General features: G+C 43.8%; 1 protein-coding gene across 2 annotated transcripts in view; it reads right to left on the minus strand.

Annotated features, from left to right (window-relative positions):
* Positions 1 to 311: 311 nt before the first annotated feature.
* DNAAF11 (dynein axonemal assembly factor 11) overlaps positions 312 to 26,145 on the minus strand; it is a 77,251-nt gene continuing 51,417 nt past the window's right edge. For both annotated transcript variants that reach the window (XM_019459826.2, XM_053896145.1), the window contains 2 exons: positions 7,711 to 7,796; positions 312 to 910 (listed from right to left, as the gene is read on the minus strand). In XM_019459826.2, the coding sequence (XP_019315371.2) occupies positions 733 to 910; positions 7,711 to 7,796 (264 nt within the window). In that variant the 3' untranslated portion in view covers positions 312 to 732. The remainder of the gene's footprint in view (positions 911 to 7,710; positions 7,797 to 26,145) is intronic.

Genomic DNA, 26,145 nt, shown 5'->3' on the forward strand with positions numbered 1-26,145 from the left:
GCGGCCACCACTCTCTGGGCAGGTGGCTCCCAGCCAAGGACTGAGTGTGGCCGCGGGGTAGCTGGGCTCGACCGTCTTGACCCAACGGGCTCGTCCTCTGTGGACAATCCTGCACTAGAGCGCCTGTCTTCTCCGAGCTGTGTGCTGCCTTCCCAGGCTCCATTTAGCCCACTAGACTTCCACCTGCTTCCCTCTCGTTTTGCAGATGTCAGGCCCGTACCTACAGCCTTAACGGCTTTCGCTTCCTACTCCTGCCAGCTCTCCTCCTCCTCACCCCAGGCATTACCACCAGTAATCACGAGAAGAAAATCGAAACACCGCTAAAATCATATTAGAGCGTTCCAGTTTGATCTGAAGTTACAGTTTTAACTTCTGAGCTTGACCAATTTGCTGAAGCACCGACTTAATAATCAGTCCTTTTATCTCCGACTTCGTCTCTCTGCATTAGCAAGCAGTTCTGTGATTAAAAATCAGCGTCTTAATGTAAGAGTTCTATGATTTACTGAACGTTTGCCCTAGCCAACATTTTATTCTAGGCAAATGAGCTGTAGCATTTTAAGGTACACACTTGAACGTCAAACTGGTGGAAGAATATCACTGCATAAAGTAGAAGTGAGACACTAGAGCAGCGATGGTGACAAATAACTCTGTGTTTACCCCAAACGTGGCATACTACACGCTCTGCACTGAGGAAAACGGGATCGGGTGGGTCCGTCCACCTGGCCTGATGTTTCAGATCAACGGGGGCACTTCAGGGTTATCTTCAAAGTCTGGATCTTCCTCACTTGGTATAATTTTGGCTTCAGATCGAACTCTTCGGGGCGTGGGTTTTTTCTCTTGAACTATGTTAGCCACATCGGGGAAGGAATGCTTGCTAGGATCTACGTCTAATTTCTCAATTCGCTTGCTTCTACAACAGAAAAAAAAAAAAAGGCAAGAGGAAATTGAGAGATGTCATTTTAAATTAAATTTCAAGTAGACTCAACTCGTTCATTCATTCATTCATTCATTCAGCAAACATGGGCCAAGTGCTCTCCTTAGAGCATGGAGACAATAGTAAGAGACTGTCCCTTACTGTCCCCTACTTTCAAGTAGCTCGGAACCTTGTGGAAGCAAGAGTCTGACCTGTGGAGAAGTAAAGTGCTGATGCGTGGGCAGCTGGAGGGGAGGTCGGCTGAGAGGCTCTGTTCGCCTGAGAGGCTTTATTTTTTTTCAAGGTTTTTAAGTAATCCCTACACCCAACGTGGGGCTCGAACTTACAACCCTATGATCAAGCAATGCGTGCTCTACTGACTGAGCCAGCCAGGTGCCCTGCACCTGAGAATCCTTAAATGATGCTGTAGCAGGCAAACCCCGCAGCCAGGGCCAACGGTAGAATCCCTGTAGGCAGGTCTTATGTAGGCTGAATGTAGCTAATCAGCCTCCTGGTGATGCAGACAATCCAGCCTGTGTGCTTTTGCAGGGGCGTTTGTATAAGTTCAGGTGCCTAGAAATCTCAGCCCACCAGTCTCCCCCACAAGACCCCACCCCTGCTGTCGGCACCCAGTTCTTTCGGCAACGGCTATGTGGAAACAGAACAAGAAAGATTCCCGTATTGCCGTCATTAGAAAATTCTAGATAATACAGGTCATTGGGCTGCCGCCCTGTCAATTTTGATCTGTAGGCCTGGGGATGGGGCCCAGTACTTTGCATTTATATAAAGCCCTCCCCCCCCCCACCTATCCCCCAGGGATACTGATAATCAGTCAAATTATTTTGGAATCACTGCCCTGGTCACCCGGCCAGGCATTCAACGGAATACATTAAGTGCCTCCCAGATTCTAGACACCAGAAATCCCATGGTCTGTGCAAATAGGACGTTTCCTGGTGACATCTAACAGTGCAGAGCAGAGAGCTCGAATAGAACATTTATCACATTATCATGTAATCGTCTCATTACTGATCTGTTCTCCCTATTAGAACCAGCATTCTTGAAGCAATTAGATTGTCTTTTTCATCTTTGGCATATAGCATTTGTGAATACTTGTTAAATAACGAAAAAAAAATACTCTACTACGGTGCAATCATGAAATTAAATCAGACACTGTCTCTGACCCAAAGAGAATCACGGTCGGTCTCATCCGGGAGCCCCACACTGATGTCCTCAGACCGAATTTAGGCAACAGACACAAGGTATTGGGAGGAGGGGTGGGGGTCCGACTTTCTCTGGAAAGTGTGAACCCTCTGTTGTTCTTACGGCCCATCCCCCCTCCTTTCTGTCAGCCACTTAGCCCTTGAAGGCAGTTGAGGTTTCAATTCTTTCCAGAATTTTGACGAACGCACACGGACCCGCTGAAGGCAAGTATCATGTATACGAAGAGTATAAAGTGTAAATTTTCCGAAGACCCAGATAGTACACTGTAAACTCTGTAGGAAATTCTAGTTTTTGAAGACCTACGTTACAGTCATTATTAAATATGGCTCTGCTTTTTAATTACTGTGCTCTTGTTTAAAAGGCTGCCATATCTATGGCTTAATCAAGTAAATAGCGAAACTCAACTGTTATAATTATGTTGGCTTTGAGGACAAGCTGCGTCTCTCACTTCCAGGTATGTATCTCTCGGGCCATAACGTCTGGATCTTCGTAATAAAGAGTGAACTCAGCCCAGATGCAGTTCTCCGCGGCTCACCCACTTCAGATGTTGTGAGGAGTAATTTGCACACAGGACTCGAATCGGTCATGAGTCTCCGGGTAATAAACAATGAGCCCATAAGGCCGGGAGCCCCAAAGGATCACACTAATCCCAAAATAAAGAGGAGAGGGCCTTTTCTCCCCTACTGTTTCCTCCCTTAATGTCAGGCACCCGACGTGACTGTTTTACCCACCACTTGTCTGTCAGGGCCAGAACCTCTGGAGTCTAGTCAGAATGACCGGTTGGGCAAAATGAATATTTTCATCAATGGTGGAAGAAAGAAAAAAAAAAAAAAAAAAAAGACTAAAATCACCAGGCATAACACATCAGAGATTGAGTCCTTCTACCAAAGAACACAAGGAAAGAACTTTCTTCTGGTAATATGGTGGGCTAGCATACATGGACCAAAGATTCCCACCTCCCACTGAAAACCCTCGGGAGATCAGGAAAGATGTGATAAGATGATAAGGAACCATGAGGGCAGGATTCAGTAAAAGGAGGGACCAGAGAGGGAGTGGGTCCCTGAAGCCACCTTTGGCCTGAGGGCATTTGCTGAGCCCCTAAAGTCATGCTTTGGTCTTGCTGGCCTTGCGGAGTCTGGGAACAGAGGTCAAGGTCCTGAGCATGCCAGGTGCGCGGTGAGGGGACGCCCTCTCCCCTAGAAGGCTTTGCTCTGGCGTAAGAGTGACTGAACAGTAAACCCGCTGTGCCTGCCCCCACGGGCACTGTGAGGGAAGTAGGACAGAGAAGGGCTGGGCTGTCACCACAGCTAGGGTTTCCATGGGTTTACAGCGGCCGCAGTTAAAACCCAGCCACCTTGAATTTAGCGTAAAGTGGTTCCGAACGGGCAGGGTCCTCAGGTAGCGTCTGCCCCAGAGAGCAGGCCAATGTTCCCCGGGTGAGCACTTTTCGGGCCTCTGAGAAGCCCCTAAACTATCTTCTAAGAAATTTCGGGCAGCTTGTAGTAAAAACGAACAAGCACTCAAGGAAAAAGGGCACTTAGCGTGAGAACCGGCAGAAGCAACAAGAATGTGAATAGAGACGAGAAACTTCAGATTTTGAATACGACAGCACGGATTATGAAACCAAGGAAATGCTTCAGACTTAATACTATAATGTTGACCTTTTCCTCTGGGATCGGCAAGAAGACAGAGACGGTTGCTGTCACCTCCCTCCCACTCCGTCCTGGTGCCTTTCCCTATGCACTAAGGCAGGAAAACAAAAGGAACAGGATTAGGAAGAAAGAAACTCCACATTCTCTGTAGGTAGACAGAAAATCCAAAACAACTAACAAATGAATAAAACAGTAAGAGAGATCAGCAAGGCTGCTGGGTACAAAATCAAACACAAAAGTGAGTTACGCGGTGGGGGTGATACAAACACTGTGAATATACTGAATCCCATTAAAAAGTTGTACACTTTTTAATACTCGAGACGACGAATTTGATGCGATATGTATTTTACCACGGCAAAAAATTAATTGCAAATCTATATCCTAGCAACAAAAGCATAGTTATGATAGCATCAAAATATCACACACCTAAGAAAATTAATACAGTATGTGTATATTAAAGAAATTTTTTTTAGTGTTTATTTGTGAGAGAGAGAGAGAGAGAGAGAGAGAGAGAGGGAGCACGAGTGGGGGAGGGGCAGAGAGAGAGAGAGGGAAGACACAGAATCCGAAGCAGGCTCCAGGCTCTGAGCTGTCAGCACAGATCTTGATATGGGGCTCGAACTCATGAACCGCAAGATCATGACCTGAGCTGAAGTCGGACGCTTAACTGACTGAGCCACCCGGGTGTCCCCAGTATGTGTATATTTTAAATGAATTTAGACATAAACCTTGCGGCCTTCACAAGAAGTAACTCAAAACGGATCACTGACCTAAACACAAAAGGCAAAACTGCAAAACTCACAGAAGGGAGCACAGGAAAAGAGCTGACTGACCCTGGGGGCGGGCGATGCCGTTTTAGATACAGCAGCAAAGGCACGAGCCCTGAAAGAAGTCATCGGCAAGCTGGGTTTCGTTAAATTTACAAACTTCTGCTCCATGAAAGACAATTTTGGGAGAATGACAAGACAAGCCACAAACTGGGAGAAAACATCCGATGAACAGCTGTTATCCAAAACATACCAAAAAACCCTCTTCGAATGCAACGATAAGAAAGCCGTGTGATTGAAAGAAGGGCCAAGGATCTTCACAGACACGTCACCAGGGAAGATGTGCAGATGGCAAATACACGAATGGAAAGAGGCTCCAGACCGTTTGTCAGGGAAATGCATTTGTCCAAGTCCATGGAATGAATAACACCAACTTTGAACGCTAATGCCCACTATGAACTTTGGGTGATAACGACGTGTGTCAATGTAGATTTAGCAGTTGTAATAAATGTGCCACCTTCATGGGGGGATGTGGATAATGGGGGAGACTGTGTATGAGTGGGGGCAGTGGATATATGGAAAATTCCTGTGCTTTTCGTTCAAGTTTTCTGTGACCCTAAAATTGCTTTAAAGAAGAAAGTCTACTAAAAAAGAAAAAAAAAAAAAAAAAAAAAAAAAGACCTCGTGAAGAGAGTAGGAAGGCGAGCCAAAGAATGGGCCCAAATTTATCATTCTGGCTCTACTTTATGATCTTGGGCAAATTAATTTCTTTGAGACTCAGTCCAGTAGGAATAACAGGATTTCTCTTGTGGTTGTTTTGAAGATGAAAGATAGGTGATGGATAGTATCATGTAACACAGAGGAGGCACTCGGCACTCGACAAACCCATCCCGAGTGAGGTATGTGTCCCTCCTTGATCATACAGTGTCACAGGACCACAAGAGTTCACGGCATCGGTGGCCTGCCCCACAAAACGTGATCTCCTCCGGTCCCAAGGAATGGAACCTTACTCCGCTGATCTTCCCCTCCGGTCACTCTGTCTCCACAGCATGAGGAAAGGGCCGCTCTGGCTACGAAAGGATCGATGGGCCTCTTCTGGCCCTCCCGGCGTATCACTGTGTCTGACGTCTTCCCGTCCCTCAAACTGACAACCTGCCTGACCTCATTCCCACGTGCGGCCTTCTTAGTTCACGGGATCGCCCAGCCAGAGGCTGAGGTGGTGTGGATGGTCAAGTCCGTCAATGACTAAGGAGCACGCAAACAACCTTCACACAGACATGTTAAGTGTGGCTGCAAGGTGATTACTTCTCAGTAACAAAAATGAAACAGCTTTACGGGGCGCCTGGGTGGCTCAGTCGGTTAAGCGTCCGACTTCGGCTCAGGTCATGATCTCACGGTCTGTGAGTTCGAGCCCCGCGTCGGGCTCTGTGCCGACAGCTCGGAGCCTGGAGCCTGTTTCAGATTCCGTGTCTCCCTCTCTCTCTGCCCCTCCCCCACTCATGCTCTGTCTCTCTCTGTCTCAGGAATAAATAAACATTAAAAAAAAATTCAAAAATGAAAACGGCTTTGCAAACAGACCGTAGGAAGTACTACCATAAAGAACTGTGCTAAGACATCTCTAGTCCTCAAATGTCATCACCGTAATGGGGATTTTCCCGGGGTCTGAAGACCAGCTTCCACACTGGCTGCCCCTCCCTGATCCTTCACAAACGGGAGTCACACTCCTTTCATGTGTGGATGCTGCTGGGGGGTAATTATGACCATGAATATTCATGCTAGCAGAGTACCCTTGAACCTCTGTAAATTACACTAATCTGGGAAATAGGAGACCAACTGGTCTCCAAGGTTAAAACCAGCAACCCAGCTTTCAGAAGGAATTCAACTCCGTACCCGTCGTTCCAACAAAGCCCACGTTCGAAAGTCCACAAAACTTCCACAGTTGACTCGGGATGTTATGAATGCCTGACGGCTTCTATTATGCAAGACATAAATATAGCTCTCGTTCAGGTATTTTTGTAATGATAATTTCAGCATATACATTTGTATCACAAAGATAGTTTGCCTCGGTTCAAAATAGATTTTGCCATCTGGACGGTAACAGTCTGGAAATCACGACAAGTGGAAGGAAAGTCGAAAGGCCCGGGATTGTGCATTCGAAGGAAGCACTGAAATAACGAGAGCTTTGTCCCAAATGCTTTAAGGGATGCCACTGGTCACGGGTGCTGAGCTTCGTTCTGAGGGCATTCAGGAGGCACCGCCAGGATCTTCAGTTAGGAATGAGGAGAGGCTTCCTGTCACTGGGGGAGTACGGAGAGCGGGAGGGGTCCTGGTGTGGAAGAAGCTGAGCCAGAGTCTCGCAGATCATCTGGGGGTAGGAGGTGGGCGGGAGGGCACATGGTGGGGACTCTTGGTCCTGGCAACCCTGAGAGCTTTAGAAGCTATGAAGTGGCATCCGAGCCATGAAAGGGTAGGTGAGCAGCATTCGACGAGGGCTCAGCAGGGCTGTCCCAACGTGTCAAGACTACCTGATCTTCAGGCATTCGAATTTTTTTTAATGTTTACTTATTTTTCAGAGGGAGAGACAGAGCACGAGCAGGGGAGGGGCAGAGAGAGACAGGGAGGCACAGAATCCCAAGCAGGCTCCAGGCTCTAAGCTGCCAGCACAGAGCCCAACGCGGGGCTCGAACCCACGAACCGCGAGATCATGACCTGAGCCGAAGTTGGACGTTTAACCGACTGAGCCAGTCAGGCGCCCCCAGACCTTCAGACCTTCTAAACTTCTCTCCCTCATTTTGCCCATCTGTAAACCGAGGATAAAAATGGTGAGGATTAAGTGTGTTACTATGGGTGAAGTACACACGATACTGTCTGATACGTAGTAAGTGCTCAGTAGATGTTAGCAGTCGTTGGTGTTGACCTCACCACTCTCACCATTATTGACACAAGAAATTGGGGCCTGTATGTCCAGAGATTTGATTTTTAGGGATCAAGAGCCCTATAAATCCAGAGTCTAAGTTTCGGGAATAGACATGAACATTCACAGCGTGAACCATCTGTAAATGCTAAATAATTGTATCTTTGAGGAAGGTGCATTCTAGCCACCAAATGACAATGAAGAGAACTATAAGGAAGCTTCCGATGGCTGGGGAGGTGGTACCTTTGGTTTGTGTGCTCTCTGCTGCTGTCCGAGGGACTCGTCCCCGACTCTGACGTTTGTCGCCAACCTGTGATGACTTCGTCTACCTAAAATAAAAATATAACACGCACTGAGTGGTGCATTAGTCTTGGACATATCCTCAAAAATATACAACATTTTAAGTTTTGCTACGTATGCCATGGAAGAGTCTAACTGTAAGCCCCTGCATGCGGTATGAGAAAGTTATATCACAGACTGGATCTGTCTTGCAAAGCCACAAGCTATCCTTCATTTGCCAAAGGCCAAGCAGGGGGGATACGGTGAATTAATTCACATAACAGATATTTTCTGAGAGCCAGAAACCTGCCAAACACTGCTTGGGGTGGTGGGGATTTAGGCGTGGTTGAGACACTGCCTCTGAGCAGCTCCCCTCCTCCACCTCCACCTGGCATGTGTTGCAGTGGAAAGCAGGCTGAGCTGGAGGTTCGAATCCCTCCCTGCCCAGCACACTGGACCCCCAGGTCATCCTTCATAAAATGAAGGGATGAGATATGAGCTCAAAGGCCCCTTTGGGTATGAAAAGTTCTGTGATTCTTCCACTTCTTTTTTTCAAGTTTATTTATTTATTGGGGGGGAGGGGCAGAGAGAGGGAGAGAGAGAATCCCAAGCAGACCTCACGCTGTCAGTGCAGAGCCCGAGGCGGGGCTCGAACTCGTGAACCTGTGAGATCGTGACCTGAGCTGGAATCAAGAGTCAGACGCTCGATCGACTGAGTCGCCCAGGCGCTCCTTCTTCCACTTCTTTTAAGCCAAATAGGCTCAGTGCTAAGCATGTTGAGGTCTCAATAAATAAAACTGACTGATTTGATTCGATGAACATATAGTGAAGATTATTCGCACCCAGCACCTCCTACTAGAAAGCTCAAAGATCTAAGACTATGGGGGCAGAAGAGAACAGGTGGCCACTTACTAGATCCCGACACCATGCTGGACACATGCCTGCCTATCCTAGGCAGTTCATGTGTTTTATTTCACCCCCACCTCCCAGTATAACTATAAGACAAGGATTATTTATAGGCAGAGAGAAGGAACTCTCCTCATGTTGTTTTGGTCCGCTGATCAGGATGGGGGCTTCTGCCTTTTCTTTCCTTTCTTTCTTCTTCTTCTTTTTTTTTTTTTTTACAAGAGATGGAGCATGAGTCGGGGCGGGAGCGGGGGGGTGCAGAGAGAGAGGGAGACACAGAATCAGAAGCAGGCTGCAGGCTCTGAGCTGTCAGCACCGAGCCCGATGCGGGGCTCAAACTCATGAATGGTGAGAGATCATGACCTGAGCTCAAGTCCAACGTTTCACTGACTGAGTCACCCAAGCGCTCCGGCCTTTTATTTCCAGGGAGGAGAAAGATCTGGAGCGTGTACATTCCTCTCTCCATCCTAATCATTTCCCTTTCTTTGGGGAGGAAGTGCTTCGTTGACTGGCCCATCTCACCGGTGGGCAGGGTCGTTCCCCTGCAGGTAAGGGACACCTGCTGCCCTTCCTCTGTTGGGCCGGAGACTTCACTTGCTGCCCAGCAGCGAGAGGATCCATGAGGACACAGACTAGGCTTGGGCTGTGAGGGTCTGGTCACCACTCCTACCCCCACCTGCTGGCTCGGGCAGGCTGCACTCACCATCTCCGTTTGGGAAGCGAATCGGAAGCCCCGAGGTAGCCTCAATTCTAAACCAGATTCTCCAATCCAATCTTTACCCAACTTCTGCATCAGGGTGCTGGCCAATTAACCAAATTAATAGACTGGGTCGTCGGTTTCCCATTAGGGGCAGAGAGAGAGAGAGAGGAGGACAGAAGATCTGAAGCGGGCTCTTGAGGGGACAGCAGCAAGCCCAATGTGGGGCTCGAACTCACGAGCCACAAGATCATGACCTGAGCCCAAGTCGGATGCTCAACTGACTGAGCCACCCAGGTGCCCCTAAGAACCAGTGTTTTAGATAGTGCAGAGTATATTTATCTATCACATTTGACAACAATTCAATCCGTGTTTGTATGTGTGATTTTGTTCCGCTCCCTTACACAGAGGATCACGTACACAGGCTTGCCTTTCCCTTCCCATAGACCTCACGGGAGGGCCCGTGTGCAATGCAGAAGGGAAAGATCTGCCGAAGTGACACATTTCAACCTATGTACTGGACACCCGACCAGGAAAAATACCTTTAAGTACCACAAAGGGCGTGTGCAATGGCCAGACTTTTGCTGAGACTCTGGGAGGAAGGAACAATGGACACTGCGTGTACTAAAGACGCTAAATTTCAGGTCCAGAAGAGTTTGTTCGGAGACATTTTAAAAGAGAGAGTTCCAGAACCGAAGAGGCCACACAGTCAAGGACCACAGACGAATGAGGGGTAGTCGGCAGAACACAAACTTGTAGAATACTGTGGGGGAATCAGCAACTCAAGCCACCAGTGCGATATTTACTGAATACTTAAAGGAGGTAGCTCATGGAAAGGTCTGCCCAAGGAAGCAGATTCTATCATCGTCAAACACAGGTTTTTGGGGGAGGAGGTTAATCCTAAAATGTTTTATTTGCTATGTTTTAAAATATATTAATGTCATAACTTTGTTTTCCGGGCATTTCTTGCCGGCTAATGACTGATGCTGTATTTTCGGATGTTAACGACAGTAAGGTATGAATGTTAACACTCTTTGAATATGAAAACTTGACTGGTTTTTGTCCTTTTCTTTAACAGAATTAGTGTGATGGACTCAAATATTTCCCCCTCCTTCCTGGCCTATCCTTAACGAGACGGAAACACTTTTTAGGTGCTGTTGAGTCCACTTCTGGCTTGTTAAACCAAAAGACGAAGGAAAAGATAGATACGAGGGGGCTAAACAGACATCTCCAGTCAAGGGGAGCAGAGAGAGGCCATAGATGTTAGGGTGTTGGGAACTGGCACCTTCCTCCTGCAGTGTCTGAGGGAGACCGAAGCATCTCTGGGAGACGCGGTTGTGCAGAGAGAGCATACTGTCCACTAGAATCTTCTGCAACGATGGAAGTGTTCTGTGCTGTCCAACATGGGGCTCCTGAACATTTGAGATGTGGTTAGTGCACCTGAGCTACTGAAGGTTTGATTTTATTTAAATTGAAGTAATTTAAATTGAAGGGAACATGATTACAGTGAGCCTCAAATGCATAGGTGGGCTTCCGATTCTTCTTCGGGGTGAAGGACGTCCATCCACACCAGTTACCCCTAATTCACCTGTAGTCCTTGACTCTGTGGCCTTTTCGGTTCTGGAACTCTCTGCTGCTCCCTTCACGTGCCCGGGACCTGGTACTCTTATGGAAGTATGAGAACCCGGAGCCTGTGTTCCACTCTCTCTGATCACTGTGGGGTCTAAGGTTGCTCCCCAAGCCTGACTCAGGACAACTCTAAAGGACCTTGTCAGCTGCAGAGCTCGCTAGGCATCGGCTGAGGTCTTTGTCAGGCCTCCACGGCAGCTCGGTTTTCCCCTTTCCTGCTCCTGGCCCCTTCCCTCCCGCTCACAGGCAGCTGCCTGGGGGGCGCTCCCTCACAGGCACCCTGCATGCTCCCCTCCATCTCAGACCTGTTCCTGGGGAGCCGTGGCACCTTTGCATTTTTAAAACTTTTTTTGAATATTTTAGTTACATTAAACGAGGCCAATGCTAGTGAAAAATCATTAAAATGTCAGTTTTAAGAACAAAGCTCTTGAGCCAAAAGTACAAATTTTGTATTGCTTCACGTTGTAGACGCACTAAAGAGAATGGGAGCATGTGCATAATTAGAGTCTTAAAACACCCCGTTTCTAACACTGTTATTTGTCACATAATAAGCTCAGACAAAGATACTCTGTGTTTATGGAAATGCAAATAGCATCACAAATTTGGAACTTCTCTTCACAGGGAATTTGCTGTGCACCAGAATCTAAATGTGTTTCTTATTTTTAAGAGATATTTTCAGCTTATTTAGTTCCAAAGATTCTTTGAAGTTTAAAAGTTAGAAGGAACTAAGGAAGCAGCACGAAGAAAAATATTAACACCAACATTCGTATCAACGCCAAAATTCATCTTAACGCCAGTATTTATATTCACAGCAGGTGAAACACTTCCAGTGAGCTCTGACTTTCCCCAGCAGAGGACCACGAGGTCCTGCAGGAGTGACCACTGTCTTCCTACCACACCCACAGCACCAGCATCGTTTTTCCTCTAGGAAGTGATGGTCATTAACATTAACCATCTTATTCCTTTGCACTAAGTGTGTTTAGGGATGACTGATGGACAGCTGTAAGGGCCAAAATATGTTCAATAAATTAGATCAGGGGGACTAATGGTTTCCTGAATCCATAGAAAGAAATGTAATCAGCTTCCTGAAAATTCAATTGTGGGACAGGCACAAAGGTACAAATTAACTTTTTACTGATGTGATATTACTTTAATTCTCACAGAGTCATGTGATTTCGTGCAGCTGAAAGTTGGGAGCGGACATGGAGGTAGGAACCAAGTCTCCTCTACAGAAGGCGGAAGTCCCTCCTCAGGCTCTTCCGCCAGACGGCTTTCCAGTCTTTGCTGACACAGTACCCTGGGATGGCATCTCATGACTTCCTGAGGCAGCACTCAGCGCGGAGACAATCTACCTCTACTTATTTTATTATTTTGTTTTGTTTTATTTTATTTTATTTTATTTATTCCATTTTATTTATTCTATTTTTATTTTATTTATTTTATTCCATTTTATTTTATTTAATTTATTCCATTTTATTTTATTTATTTTATTCTATTTTATTTATTTTATTCCATCTTATTTTATTTATTTTATTCTGTATATTTTATTCCATTTTATTCTATTTTATTCATTTTATTTTATTTATTTTATTCCATTTTATTTTATTTATTTTATTCTATTTTATTTATTTTATTTTATTCCATTTTACTTTATTCTATTTTATTTATTTTATTTTATTTTATTCCATTTTATTTTATTCTATTTTATTTATTTTGTTTTATTTATTCCATTTTATTTTACTTATTTTATTCTATTTTATTTATTTTATTCCATTTTATTTTATTTATTTTATTCTATTTTATTTTATTCCATCTTATTTTATTTTATTCCATTTTATTTTATTTATTTTATTCCATTTTTATTTTATTTATTTTATGTGCCTTGAGAACTTGTTTGGAGTTTCTAGCAGGGAATTGCAGCCACTCGTATACCCTTGACTAAAGAATGATCCTCCTCTGTCAGGGAAGGTCATTTTCTTGGACTGAGCGAAGCTTTGGGAGGGACACACCTGGAGCAGCGAGGGAGGAAGGGGACACCCGCCTAGCCGGCTAGATCAGCCAAACCAACCCTGGTGATCAATGGGGTGACAGATGTCGTAGCCAGATCACCCTCGCATCCATTTTTTTTTTTTTTACCATAGATTATTTATTTTTTTGTTTCAAGTTTTTATTTAAATGCCAGTTAGTTAACATACAGTGTAATATCAGTTTCAGGAGTAGAATTCAGTGGTTCATCACTTCTGTACAATACCCAGTGCTCATCTCAACCAGTGCCGTCCTTCATGCCCATCACACATCTGGCCCATCCCCCTCCCACAGCCCTCAGTTTGTTCTCTGTTGTTAAGAGTCCGTTTCACGGTTTGTCTCTCTTTTTCCCCCGAGTTCATCTGTTCTATTTCCTAAATTCCACATATAAGTGAAACCATGTGGTATTTGTCTTTCTCTGATTTATTTTGCTTAGCATAATACACTCTAGTTCAATCCACATCATTCCAAATAGCAAAATTTCATTCTTTTTGATCGCTTAGTAGCATTCCATTTTATGTATATACCACATTAAAAAATATAACTTATTGTCAAGTTAGCTAGCATACCAGCGTATACAGTGTGCTCTTGGTTTTGGGAGTAGATTCCCATGATTCATCACTTACATACAACACCCAGTGTTCATCTCAACGAGTGCCCTCCTCAATGCCCATCACCCATTTTCCCCTCTCCCCCACCCCTCCATCAACCCTCAGTTTGTTCTCTGTATTTAAGAATCTCTTACGATTTGCCTCCCTCTTTGTTTGAAACTATTTTTCCCCTTCCCTTCCCCCATGGTCTTCTGTTAAGTTTCTCAAGTTCCACATCACACACTTGGGCTGATGAAAACTTGGGCTGAGTGAAAACATAGGGTATCTGTCTTTCTCTGCCTGACTTATTTCACTTAGCATAATACTCCCCAGTTCCATCCATGTTGTTACAAATGGCAGGATTTTATTCTTTCTCACGGCCAAGCAATATTCCATTATATATAAACCACATCTTCTTTCTTATTAGGAAACTGTCTAAATCCGGGGACTGGTTCTTATTCGGAAACTGTCTAAATCTGGGGACTGGTCATCAAATTTATTGCACGAATTTATTGCCGATGGACACTTGGGTTCCTTCCATGTACCTCTACTTTAACAAAATGTATGTGGTTGCTTTACCAACTACAGAAATTACTAAGACAATGAACCAAGATTACATGTGCTGTGTAAAATATAGGAACCAGATGCAAGCGAGAGAGACCCAGCTCTCGATCCTTTAGGTTGAACCACAGGAATTACCAATATCTGACCATTTTTGACCTACAAAACAGTGATTTTTACATGGTTCCACTTAACTGTTATTTATATGAAGCTGAATAAGAATGAGAAAACAATCGCTCCACTTTAGATGAAGGCTTGGTATCGTGGTAAATTAAGGGAGCAAATGGACAAAGAAAATGGAATCTAACCAGAGATGTTCATTGAAGAACAAAATATAAAACAATCCATCATTTAATTTTTTTCTTGTGAATTTACCCTGGTTTCTCAAATCACAGTATTTAGGAAAATCAGAAGCAAATTTCTCTTTCTCTTGGATTTTTACTTGGTACCACGGTTTCAGCTATTGCCTCTATTAAATCTTCTCAAGAAATATTTACTGAGCATCTATTATGTGCCAAACATAGGAGTAAGTGGTAGATATGGAAGGATAGGTTAAAAAATTATCCTTGATCATCTCATGAGAGATAAAGACACATTAGCAGTGAAAATGCATTGAAGGAAGTATAATTGACAGGTATGTGTGTACATTAAATATGGAAGCCCAAGGGAAGGAGGGATGTGCACCGGTGACATGGGGAAGGCTTACTGGAGGATGTGAGGTTTGATATGAATTTTAAAGAAGAAGGAGGAATTTGCCAGAAGCTGGAGATTATGTGGTACATTCCCTACATCAGAACATTCCAGAGAGAGAAAGCAAGCCTGAACAAAGACAAGAAGGTAAATGACCACATAAACTAGCACAGAATATTGGGCAGATAATAGATGGAAAAAAGGCTGAAGCACCAGACAGAGGTCAGGTCTTGAGAGACTTGATTTTAAGGTGCTTGGACTTTGCACAGGAGGTGACAGAGACTTTGCTGGGTTGTTTTTTTTTTTCCCTTCAACTCAGCTGAAGGAGCAATATTCTCAATACACTCTTACTTTCACCAGCCCGAGTGTGTGATGTTAACAAAAATATTAAGTGCAGTGGCATGATGGCTTTTGAAAGAAAGTGTTTCTTTCGTCGCTAGGTAAAAATACACTGTTTTGTTTTTGTTTTTGCCATTACAGCTAAATTGCTTTCTCCTCACCCCAAACTTCACTCTGAAAATACTACTGACATGGAGTCTTATTAGGAAACTGTCTAAATCTGGGGACTGGTCATCAAATTTATTGTACGAATACATAACATGCGAATTATTGGCTAATCGGTTCTTCCGGGCTTCTGTCGGCCTGTCCACTACGGATGTGTACGCATTTCTCTGGCTTCCCGCTGTCCCACGTAGTGTAGGTTTTAGACTCTGCATTCGGGGCCCCCTGGCACCCACACACCCTCTTAGAAGGCATCATTTACACGAAGGGCAATCCATTATTCACAATTTGCCCCAGAAGGGGAGAATAGGAGAGTTAAATGGAGATTTTTCCCTTAAAAGAATTTACCAGTGATAACTGGCTTTCGTACCCTTCGGGCCAGGCCTCTGCGGGATTTTAACGAGGGTGTGATGTGGTATCCAAACTCACAATACACGTACTGAGCCTGCGTGCAGTTGTGTCCGTTTGTTCTCCTGTCTCTGCTCTGCTCTGGAGAGTTCCGGGTCACGTGACTCCCAGCTGGGCCTGGCCAACAGGAAGCACTGGAGGGAGGCTGGAGAACCTCGAAGGAGGCTCCAGGTGTCCCTCCCACAATCCCTGTGTGCGTGAGCGACTCCACTCCACGGAGGGAGGATCTCCTGCGTGGCTGCCCAAGAGGCCTCTGCGGTTCTGGTTCCTTCCGGGTGACCTGGCGCGTGTTTTCCACCACCACCACCTCCTCCCTCTGTCCTGGGAGAGGGGGGACCCACCTGATGTTACGGCTTTCTGGCTGGTCTTACTCTCCCTCCTTTGGCATCTCAGATCTGCGTTTACCTGTGTAATGCATTTCCTGAATTACTCCCGCAAGGTACCTTCCTGTATACATTTCCTGTATGCATTTTCAGTGCTTCAGTGTTTTCCTGAGTTTCCATCAGACCCTTAACTGACTTCCTCCGTGTGTCTCACACCTCAGGGTACTTGTTAAGACACACACTTCCACAACATCTAATTGGAATCCTCAGGATAGTGGCCTGGGAATCTAGTTTTTTAACAAGCTCTCTCCAGGTGATTCTATGGATCGGGGGAGTCTTGAAAACAGTCTTGCTGATCCCACAGCTTCGAGGCTTTTCCGGATGCCATTCAGTTACACAAGCACATTTACGGGACGTGCGATGGAAAGCCATTGGTGGGTTTTAAGCGTGAGAATAAAATGATCTGACTTGCGTTTTAAAAAGGTCACTGTGGCTTTTGTATGGGGAAGGAATCAAAAGGTGGAAAGGACAGAAGCAGGGAAACAGGGAGGGGCCTGTATGAGATGGTCCAGCTGGGAGATGGTACTATAGCCTGAACACGGCTGAGGTGGGGAGGCAGAGGTAAGTAACTAAATTCAGGGTATGTTCGGGCGGTAGTGCTGACGACGTGTAAGGGTAAGAGGTAGGTCAAGGATGCCTTCTAACCTTCGACTTGGACAATTGAGCCTACGATGATGCCATTTTCTAGGACAGGGAAGACCGTGGGAGGAGCAGGTCTGCAGAAAGCAATTATGGGTTCATTTGGCCATTTGAAATCAGTCCGGCGAATTTACGCTTGCAGGCGGCTTATGAGTTGGCAGGTGCATATAAAATGTCTTTGATTCTAAAGCCTAGACAGTTTGCTAATATTTAAAGCTTTTATTTTCCAATTAATAACTCTAGTTTGTATTTCCTGTGAGGTTGAACAGCACTGGGGGACAGCATTTTGAATTTCCCAATTGTAGTTAGTGGTTTACTCTGTATTTTATGCTTAATATTATTTCTAGGGACTAGTAATTAAATATAATTTCTGTAATTTTTTCTTTTGGAAATGAGAATAAGCTTTTTGGAGGGTTTTGTCTATTATGAACTTTTCAAATTACCTTAATTATATTGCTCAAATAATAAATGGTCTTACTCTTCATTGATCATATTTATCAAAGACAGAAATGGGTCATAAATCTTCTAGTAGAGATGACTGCTTATCTGTCCTTATGTTTATAAGACCCTGGGCTTTCTACACTTAAATAATGTACAATCAATGAATATAAGGCCGTGAGTTGGATTTTTATTTTATATAATACTTTTATTACTATAGAATAACTTTTATTCCATTTTATGCTTCTTTGCTTTAAATTGTCATGTCTGATACTCATTTTGCCATAAGTACTCTAAATTTTGCTTGCATTCACTTCATATAGTTTTGTCCATTCTTTTGTTTACGTATCTCCCAGGTCTTTGAGTTTCAGGAGTGTTCTTTTGAGCTGGATAGCATAATGGATTTTACATCTGTTACTTTCTTACAAATATTATGATTTTGTGTCTCCCTCCTGGTGTTTTTCCACTCCTGACTGTATTGACTTTTGTTTACATTTATTTTCTGTAATGCTTTGTAATTCACACATTTTAATTTAATTCCACTCATTTTCCCTGAGAATATTTATATTAAATTTCAACATGAACACAGTGCACTGAGAAGACCTAAATGTGAGACCTGAAAACATAAACATCCTAGAACAAAACGCAGGCAGTAACTTCTCTGCATTGGTCGTAGCAACACTTTTCTAGATAGGTCTCTTATCCAGAAAACAAAAATAATCTCGGGACTACATCAAAATAAAAAGCTTTTGCACAGTGAGGGAAGCCATCAACAAAACTCAAATACAACCTATGGGACGGGAGACGACATTTACAAATGATATACCCAGTAAGGGGTTAATACGCCCCCAAAACAAGAAGCTCATACAGCTCAACACCAAAAAAACCAACAGTGTGATTAAAAAATGGGCAGAGAGGGGTGAAAGGGCGGGCCTACGCCAGCTGACTCCATCTTGTTCTGTGTCCTTCACCTTGACCACACCTCCTCCCCTTGAGTAATACCCCCCTCACCTGCCTAACAGGACTCGGGCCCTTCCCCAGCCAATCGGCTGAGGCCACAGCCATTACCTCACCAACTGCCCCTAGACCCCAATAAAACCTTTGTGCTTTTGAAACTCGCTCTCTCTCCCCGGCATCTCACTGCTAAGTCAGTGCAGGTAGGGGATTGAGCTCGAGCTACTCGAGTAAAGGCTCTTTTGCTTTTGCATCGGACTCGGCTCCCTGGCGGTATTTGGGGATCACGAATTCTGGGCATAACAAGGGGTGCATGGGTGCTCAGTCGGTTAAGCATCCTATTCTTGATTTCTGCTCAGGTCATGATCTCACAGTCATGAGATAGAGCCCCATGTCAGGTTCCGCACTGGGTGTGGGGCTTGCATAAGATTCTCTCTCTCTCTCTCTCTCTCTCTCTCTCTCTCTCTCTCTCTGAAAAAAAATATATGGGCACAGAACCTGAATAGACATTTCCATATAGACATGAAAAGATGCTCAACATCACTGATCCTCAGGGAAATACAAATCAAAACCACAATGAGATAACACCTCACACCTGTCAGAATGGCTAAAATCAAGAAGAGAAGAAACAATTGTTGGCGAGGAGAAAAAAGAGCCCTCGTGCACTGGTGGCAGGAATGCAAACTGACATTGTCACTTTGGAAAACAGTATGGAGATTCCTCAAAAAACTAAAAATGGAAATGCCATATGATCCAATAATTTCACTATTGGGTATTTACCCAGGGAAAATGAAAACACTAACTCGCAGAGATACATGCACCCCTATGTTCACTGCAGCATTATTTACAATAGCCAAGATATGGAAGCAACGTAAGTGTCCATCAATAGAGGAATGGTTAAGGAAATATGGTGTATATACACAATGGAATATTATACAGCCATAAAAAAGATGAGATCAGGCCATTGAGACAACATGGATAAACCTGGAGGGTATAATTCTAAGGGAAATAAGTCAGACCAAGAAAGACAAATACCATATGACTCCACTCGTAAGTAGAATCTAAAAAAAAAAAAAAAAAAAAAAGCAAATGAATAAACAGACAAAAAGCTGAAATAGACCTATGAATCCCGAGAACAAACTTATGGTTGTCAGAGGGAAGCAGGGTGGGGGATTGGAAAAATTGGTGAAGGGGAGAAGGAGGTACAAGCTTCCAACTTTGGGAAAAGGCACAGCACAGGAAATACAGTCAATGATACTATCATAGCGATGTAACATGACAGACGGTAGCCACAGCTGTGGTGAACACAGCACAATGTACAAACTTGTCCAGCTTGAGTATAGTTAGCCCTGAAACTAACTATACTCAAATAAAATTTAAAAAGTTAACGGTATGTATTTGGTGGTTGCGAAAGTGTTCGTATGTTTGTTCTCCCCACTCCCAGTTTCCCTGTTTTCATGTTTTAATCTAAGTTTTAAAAATCATACAACTCTCTTTCTTATATCTTCTTCACTACTTCTTCCAAGAAAAATAACTTTCTGACTCATTTTGAAACTTTACTCAAAACAAGGACAACTATTCCTATAAGACTATTGAAGTAGTTGAGGAGGGGGATGGTGGCTCAGTAGCAGAGCATTAATGGTGGGGGGGACCTGGGGACTGGGAATGAGAAGCCCTCCTTAGGTTTTCAATGCAAGCAAAATAGCAGGAGGTATTACAGATTCGATCCTAATTCTACACGAAGATATCCCTACACGAAGGTATCCCCTATTAGGGGAACCTAATGCAGCACAAGTCTTACTTTTTCTTTGCATTTCCAAGAACCTACCAGAGCACCCAGTAGGTGATCATTAAAATATATGGAATGGCTAGGTGGATGGTAGGATAGGTGGATGGATGAGTGGGTGGGTGGGTGGGTGGATGGATGGATGATGGATGGATGGATGGATAGATGGGTGGGTGGGTGGGTGGATGGGTGGATGGATAGATGGGCGGACGGATGGATGGATGGATAGATAGATGGGTGGGGGGGTGGACGGATGGGTGGGTGGGTGGACAGATGGGTGGATGGATGGATGGATAGATGGATGGGTGGGTGGATGGATGGGTGGGTGGGTGGATGGATGGGTGGGTGGATGGATGGATGGGTGGATGGATGGATGGGTGGGTAGATGCACGGATGGGTGGGTGGATGGACGGATGGGTGGGTGGGTAGATGGATGGATGGATGGATGGATGGATGGATGGGGGGGTGGATGGATGGTGGGGGAGTGGACAGATGGGTGGGTGGGTGGACAGATGGGTGGATGGATGGACGGATAGATGGATGGGCGGGTGGATGGATGGGTGGGTGGATGGATGGATGAATGGATGGATAGATGGATGGATGGGTGGGGGGGTGGGTGGATGGATGGATGGATAAATGGATGGATAGATGGATGGATGGGTGGGTGGACGGATGGACGGACGGATGGACGGATGGATGGATGGGTGAATGGATGGAGAGATGGGTGGATGGATGGACGGATGGGTGGATGGGTGGACAGATGGGTGGGTGGGTAGATGGATGGGTGAATAGACGGATGGCAACTAATAGGACTTATAGAAAAGACCCCTAAAGATGCCTGTTCTTGTCTCTTTGTCTACAAATGGGGAAGAGGCAGGAGTTCTATGAGAGCTGCGGCTTCATGCATGCTGGGCTCTGCTGGCGCTGGGTCTACCTGGAGGAAGAGGCATGTCGGGAGCCTTGGGAGATCCCAGAGGTACAACTATGACACTCATCTCTGAGCCAGTAACATAATTCCAAGTTTAAGCAGAAGGGAAGAGAAGCTACTTAAGAAGAATCTGAGCCTTTTTGAAACTGAGACTTAGGAAGTGAGGGGTGAGGGCAGATCTGGGCCCGCAGGTGGTCATGGTCAGTGAGTGGATTCAACAGGGAGAAGACAGGAAGAACGCCCTAAGAAACCCACATCTTTTTTTTTGGTCTCTTCCACAGTAATTCACACAGTGCTTTATTCACACTAAATGCTTAGTAAATCTTTAATGGATTGACTATTTTAATTGATTAATTAATAATTCATTGATTTTCTAAAGTTTTTTATAATTTGGCAGGAAGTTTTTGAGTTCTAGTGCCTTACTTCCACACATGCTAAATAATTCCCTCATCTGATACAAAAAACTTTCATATAACTTATTAATGGGTGTAGCATGTCTTTTCTCTACCACCGTTCTACTTAAGTATACACATGGCAGTGTCTTCCCCCATGCCTCATAAGTGATTTCTAAAAATGTCTCATAAAGCTTCCAAACTGCCTAAGTCCATTAAATACCAACCTGCACTGATGTAAGCCACTTACCTGATCTGGACGGTAGAGTAGTTGAATCAGTTACTGGGTAAACAGGACTCAGCAATAAGGCCCAGCCCTACACCTGAAATGGACTTATTTTCCACCAATCCTACATCAACTACAGAGGGATTGGGTCAGTTGTAAGTTCTCCACCTTTGTTACATGTTTCTGGTGTTTATATTTATTAGTTATCCATAATTCCAGTGTTGAACATTTAAAAATGTGAGGTTCAGAGTCCCGGAAGAGAAAATTATTAATATAAAACTTCAGAATCTATATAATTTTTAATTTGCCTCTGGCATTAGAGGAAGTTTACATTAATCCAAATTCATTGTTGATATTTTAATAATTTCATTCTTTCTTAACTGTGCCCTGATTGACTTTGCTAAGAGAAGCATGTAATTCACTGAGTCTAATGAAAAAAAGATTTCTTTAAAGAAAACAAAATGTTTTTTCTATTTAAAGACAGGTCATTAACCCACAATTTTAGAAAATATATAAATTACCATAGGAATGTTATTTAAAAATCTTTGAACAGATAAAAATACCTATATAAATTAAACATTTTTGAAGTATATTCCATCTCAAACAAGTACATACCTGGCAGCAAAAAAAATTTAAATTTTAGAAAAAATGATCAGAAAAATAAGAAAGATAGAAATATTGGCTATGATCCCAAAGACACCCAAGTAGTCTGAGGAAAATTTTAGAAGGTGCAATTACTGACATTTATATGTAAAATCAATATGACAGTTGCAGAAGACAGCTACATGGCTTTGAAATAAAAGTAGAAGAAATCTAACTATCAAACAGTTCCTCCAAAATTCTTTTATACTTGTTAATGCAATCTTATCTGACAGTTCCCCCTGGATGATCATCTCCACACAACAGCCTAAAATTGAAGACGGTATTTTATTAAGTTAGGACAAACATCAAGGATGATCATGATGCTTCCAAAGCAAAGACAACATCCTTTTACAGTCTTGCAAGAGATAGTCTCAGTGGGAGATATCCTCCATGGACCTGGAAAAGTTCATGGTTTTTCTTGCCAGCAGTAGTTTGGAATTGCTGTGGTGTTTATATCATCCCCTTCCCCCCGCCCCCACCATAGGTTCTCAGGGTCGGTTTATTACTATTCCAGTTTCTTCTCTGCTTAGGCGGAGCTATCCTGAGGTGTTCTGCAATACCTCCTAGAGCTTTCCCCCTGGGGTAGCTAGCTTCATAGAGCGCTCTCTGCTGGCTACCTTCCTTTCCTTCCCACTCAAGTAAATTGCCGTACTCACATCCCTACACTAGGTTCCTCTTCGGGGAGACCTGAAATTAAAACAGTATTTTACAATCTGTGTCTCACAATTTAATATCTACAATAACTGTGGCTGTCTGAAGGTTCCCGGCAAGAAGGAAGAGCGGCAACCTGGCAGAACCAGATTCCAAAACACTGGTAGTGTTTCAACTGGATCCCATTCATGTCTCTGTGTGCCTAATTTATCTTTGAGTGTGCACTCGATAGTTACTTAAAAACTACCTATAGATGTGTGTGTGTGTGTATATGTGTGTGTGTGTGTGTATATAGTCTAAAATAAAATGGTTGAATGGATAGATAGATATTCACATACATATATATGGCCAGTCTCACCTGAGACTACCTTCACTCAAGTTCAAGGCTCAAGTTAGGGCCATTTTGATAGCCATTGAGACAGGCTGCTAGACCTTCTGAAGGGCTGGCTGGCTGCTTATTCACCTTACTCTTAGGTTACAGTCCATCAGAGTGCCCTCTCAAAGCGGGTATGGTTTACCAGAGTCTCCACCCATAGACTTATGCTTTTTTCTTCTCATCCCTGTGTGGCCACTGAAAGCCATTCCTTCTGCATCAGTGGACAGTAACTGTTCACTGCCACATTCGGTACTGATATTATTCAGGTGTTTCAAATATGCAGCCCACCTTCCTCAATTTTGTTCAGCGTCATTATTGCTCCCGATGACCTTGCTGGCAATCAGCAGATGATGTAGCTCTCGATGTCATTCAGAGTCATGAGATGAGGGGAGATTCCCGTAGGGAATGAGTATACATAGGGAAGAGAAGGGGCCCCAGAATTGAATGACCGCCACGCCCACTCTCGGAGGCCAGGGTATGAGAAAGAACCAGCAAAGCAGCAGGTAGCGGCAGAGGACATCCAGTGAGCAGGAGGATCCAGTGGCATAGGAAGAGAAGCGAGTAAAAGTGGTGTATATCTAATGCCAAGTAAACAAACGTTTACAAATGGAGGGACCGATCGTGGTGTAAAAAGCTTCTGAAAGGGCAAATCAGAAGATGAGGGCTTAGTAACGTGGACGAGACTGGAGACCTCAAAGAGATGTTTCCACGGAGGGGAGGTGGGGGGTGTGAATGCCTAGTTGGCGTGGGTTCTTTCTGAGGAAAGAATTGAAGCAGCAAAATACAGATGTCCGTTCCATGAGTTCGGCTGTAAAGCAGATGATGGCACTACCTAGAAGCGGATGGTTTTATTTTGTACCGGTTCGTTTGAAAGAAGGAAGATGTATTTAGCACATTTTCTAATGCAAGATGCAGAAAGGGGAAATTCAATTCTTCTCTCTAGAGAGAAGAGAAAATTGTCAGAGAGAAAAAAAGGTCTCTCAAGAGCCAGTGGCAATGGGACCCAACACACACACGGAGAGTTTGGATAGATCACAGCCAGGTGGTTGGGCGAGGAGGCCAAGCGAGGGAAGACGCGACCGTTGGGGTATGTGGAAAGGACCTTGTTTTGCTTCTGTTTTGTTTCAATGTTGGAAGTTTGAGAAATGAGCTGAGGCTAAGAAATATGTTCAGAAAAAGGAGAAGTATGAATGGAACAGGAAAAGCTAGCAAGATGAGCAGGCAGCCGTCACTACAGATCCACTTGAAATTAATAAGCAGAGAGTAAAAGTGAGCTTAGGTCGGGTGTATCATACGTATATCCGAGTCGAGGGCAAGTGCGGAGAAATCCGTGTCCAACTAATGAAGACAAGGGAGTCTGAGACTGTGTTTTAGGATCGTGGTCTGTGATGTTCACCTTAACGTGTGACCTTCACCTCCAGTGCTCAATACAGCAGACTCCAGCAAGATGTTCACCAACCGAAGCCGTAAATATAATTTGCTGTTCAGTTGAGATAGCAACTTCCTTAATCTCGGTTAATTATTCGGAAAGAACACCCAAAGGAAATCACGGAGCGTACGCTTGGAGTGTTCCTGTAACTTGTCAGTTGAGAATCTAGATGGGAGCTTAATTTAATGACTTGGAGCAAGCTTCTCAGTGAATACAAAATTTCCGTTAAATCTTGTTAAGCTGGACTGTAATGAGATCATATGCCAAACATTCCCAGGCTGATGATGGTGAGATTGTTTATGTACATGTAACTTAGTCTGACCACCCATTGAAGAAAACATGCCGAAGGCCAAGCATAAACTCAGGCAGTGTGATGGGAAATAATTCCACATAAAATGGGATTACAATCCTCTGTATGGGACCTAAAAATAAACCTCAGTAAATCTGTAGTAGCTCTGGAGAGAAAACCACACACATACCAAAAAAAAAAAAAAAGTTCTGAGGGATGTAAAATAAGAATAATAAATGGAAAAACATACATTATTAAACATACGGTTTTGGTTATGTAAATATATTAATTCATTCCCGTAACAATCTATAGATTCAATAAAATATCAATCATAAAAAATGTTGATTAATAGAGGAAGGGACGTTACCAATTAATGGGACAATATTAGTCACTAGTAACAACGAATAACATGAATTAACAGTAAACAGAAATGCAGTGTGTGTTATGTCCCAAGTTCTTCTAACATACACAAAGCTACATATATTAATTTATATAATCCTCACAATAACCTTTTGTAACATGAGTGATTATTAATATCATTTAATGGACAGGGAATCTGAGGCACAGAAGGATTAATAATTTGCCCACGGCCATACAAATGCTGAGTACAATTACCAGGGTTTAACCTGGGTTCTCTGGCTCCAGAGCCCCTTCCTTAATCATTTCCCCTGCTTCTAAACTGCAATGACAACAAAAATCCCAACAGCACTTTTGGAGGCAGAATTAGATAAAACTATTTTAAAGTTAACCTGCATGGAAAAATAATAGGGAAACGGTTGGGGGAGAAAATAATTAAGCAGGAGATTCACGTTCCAATACTAAATGTATTTCATCTATTTTTTAAATTCTTAAAAAATGTTAAGGTTTATTTATTTTTGAGAGAGAGAGAGAGAGAAAACATGAGCGGGGGAGGGGCAGAGAGAGAGGGAGACACAGAATCTGAAGCAGGCTCCAGGCTCTGAGCTGTCAGCACAGAGCCCGACGCGGGGCTCGAACTCACAAACTGTGAGATCATGACCTGAGCCGAAGTTGGGCACTCAACCGATTGGGCCACCCAGGTGCCCCATTAAATGTATTTCAAAGATGCACTTAAGGTATTCACTCATTGAACAAAACTTAACACCTTCTCTTTGTCAGGCTCTGTTCTTGGTGCCAGTGACAGAGTACTGATAAGAACAGACAAAAATCCCTGTTCTCATAAATCTTAAATTCTTGTTGAGGGGGATAGACAAAGAAATAAACAAATATATAGGCTGTTA

This window comes from Panthera pardus, unplaced genomic scaffold (assembly GCF_024362965.1).
Source record: "Panthera pardus isolate Hobbes unplaced genomic scaffold, ASM2436296v1 HiC_scaffold_7, whole genome shotgun sequence".
NCBI lineage: Eukaryota > Metazoa > Chordata > Mammalia > Carnivora > Felidae > Panthera > Panthera pardus.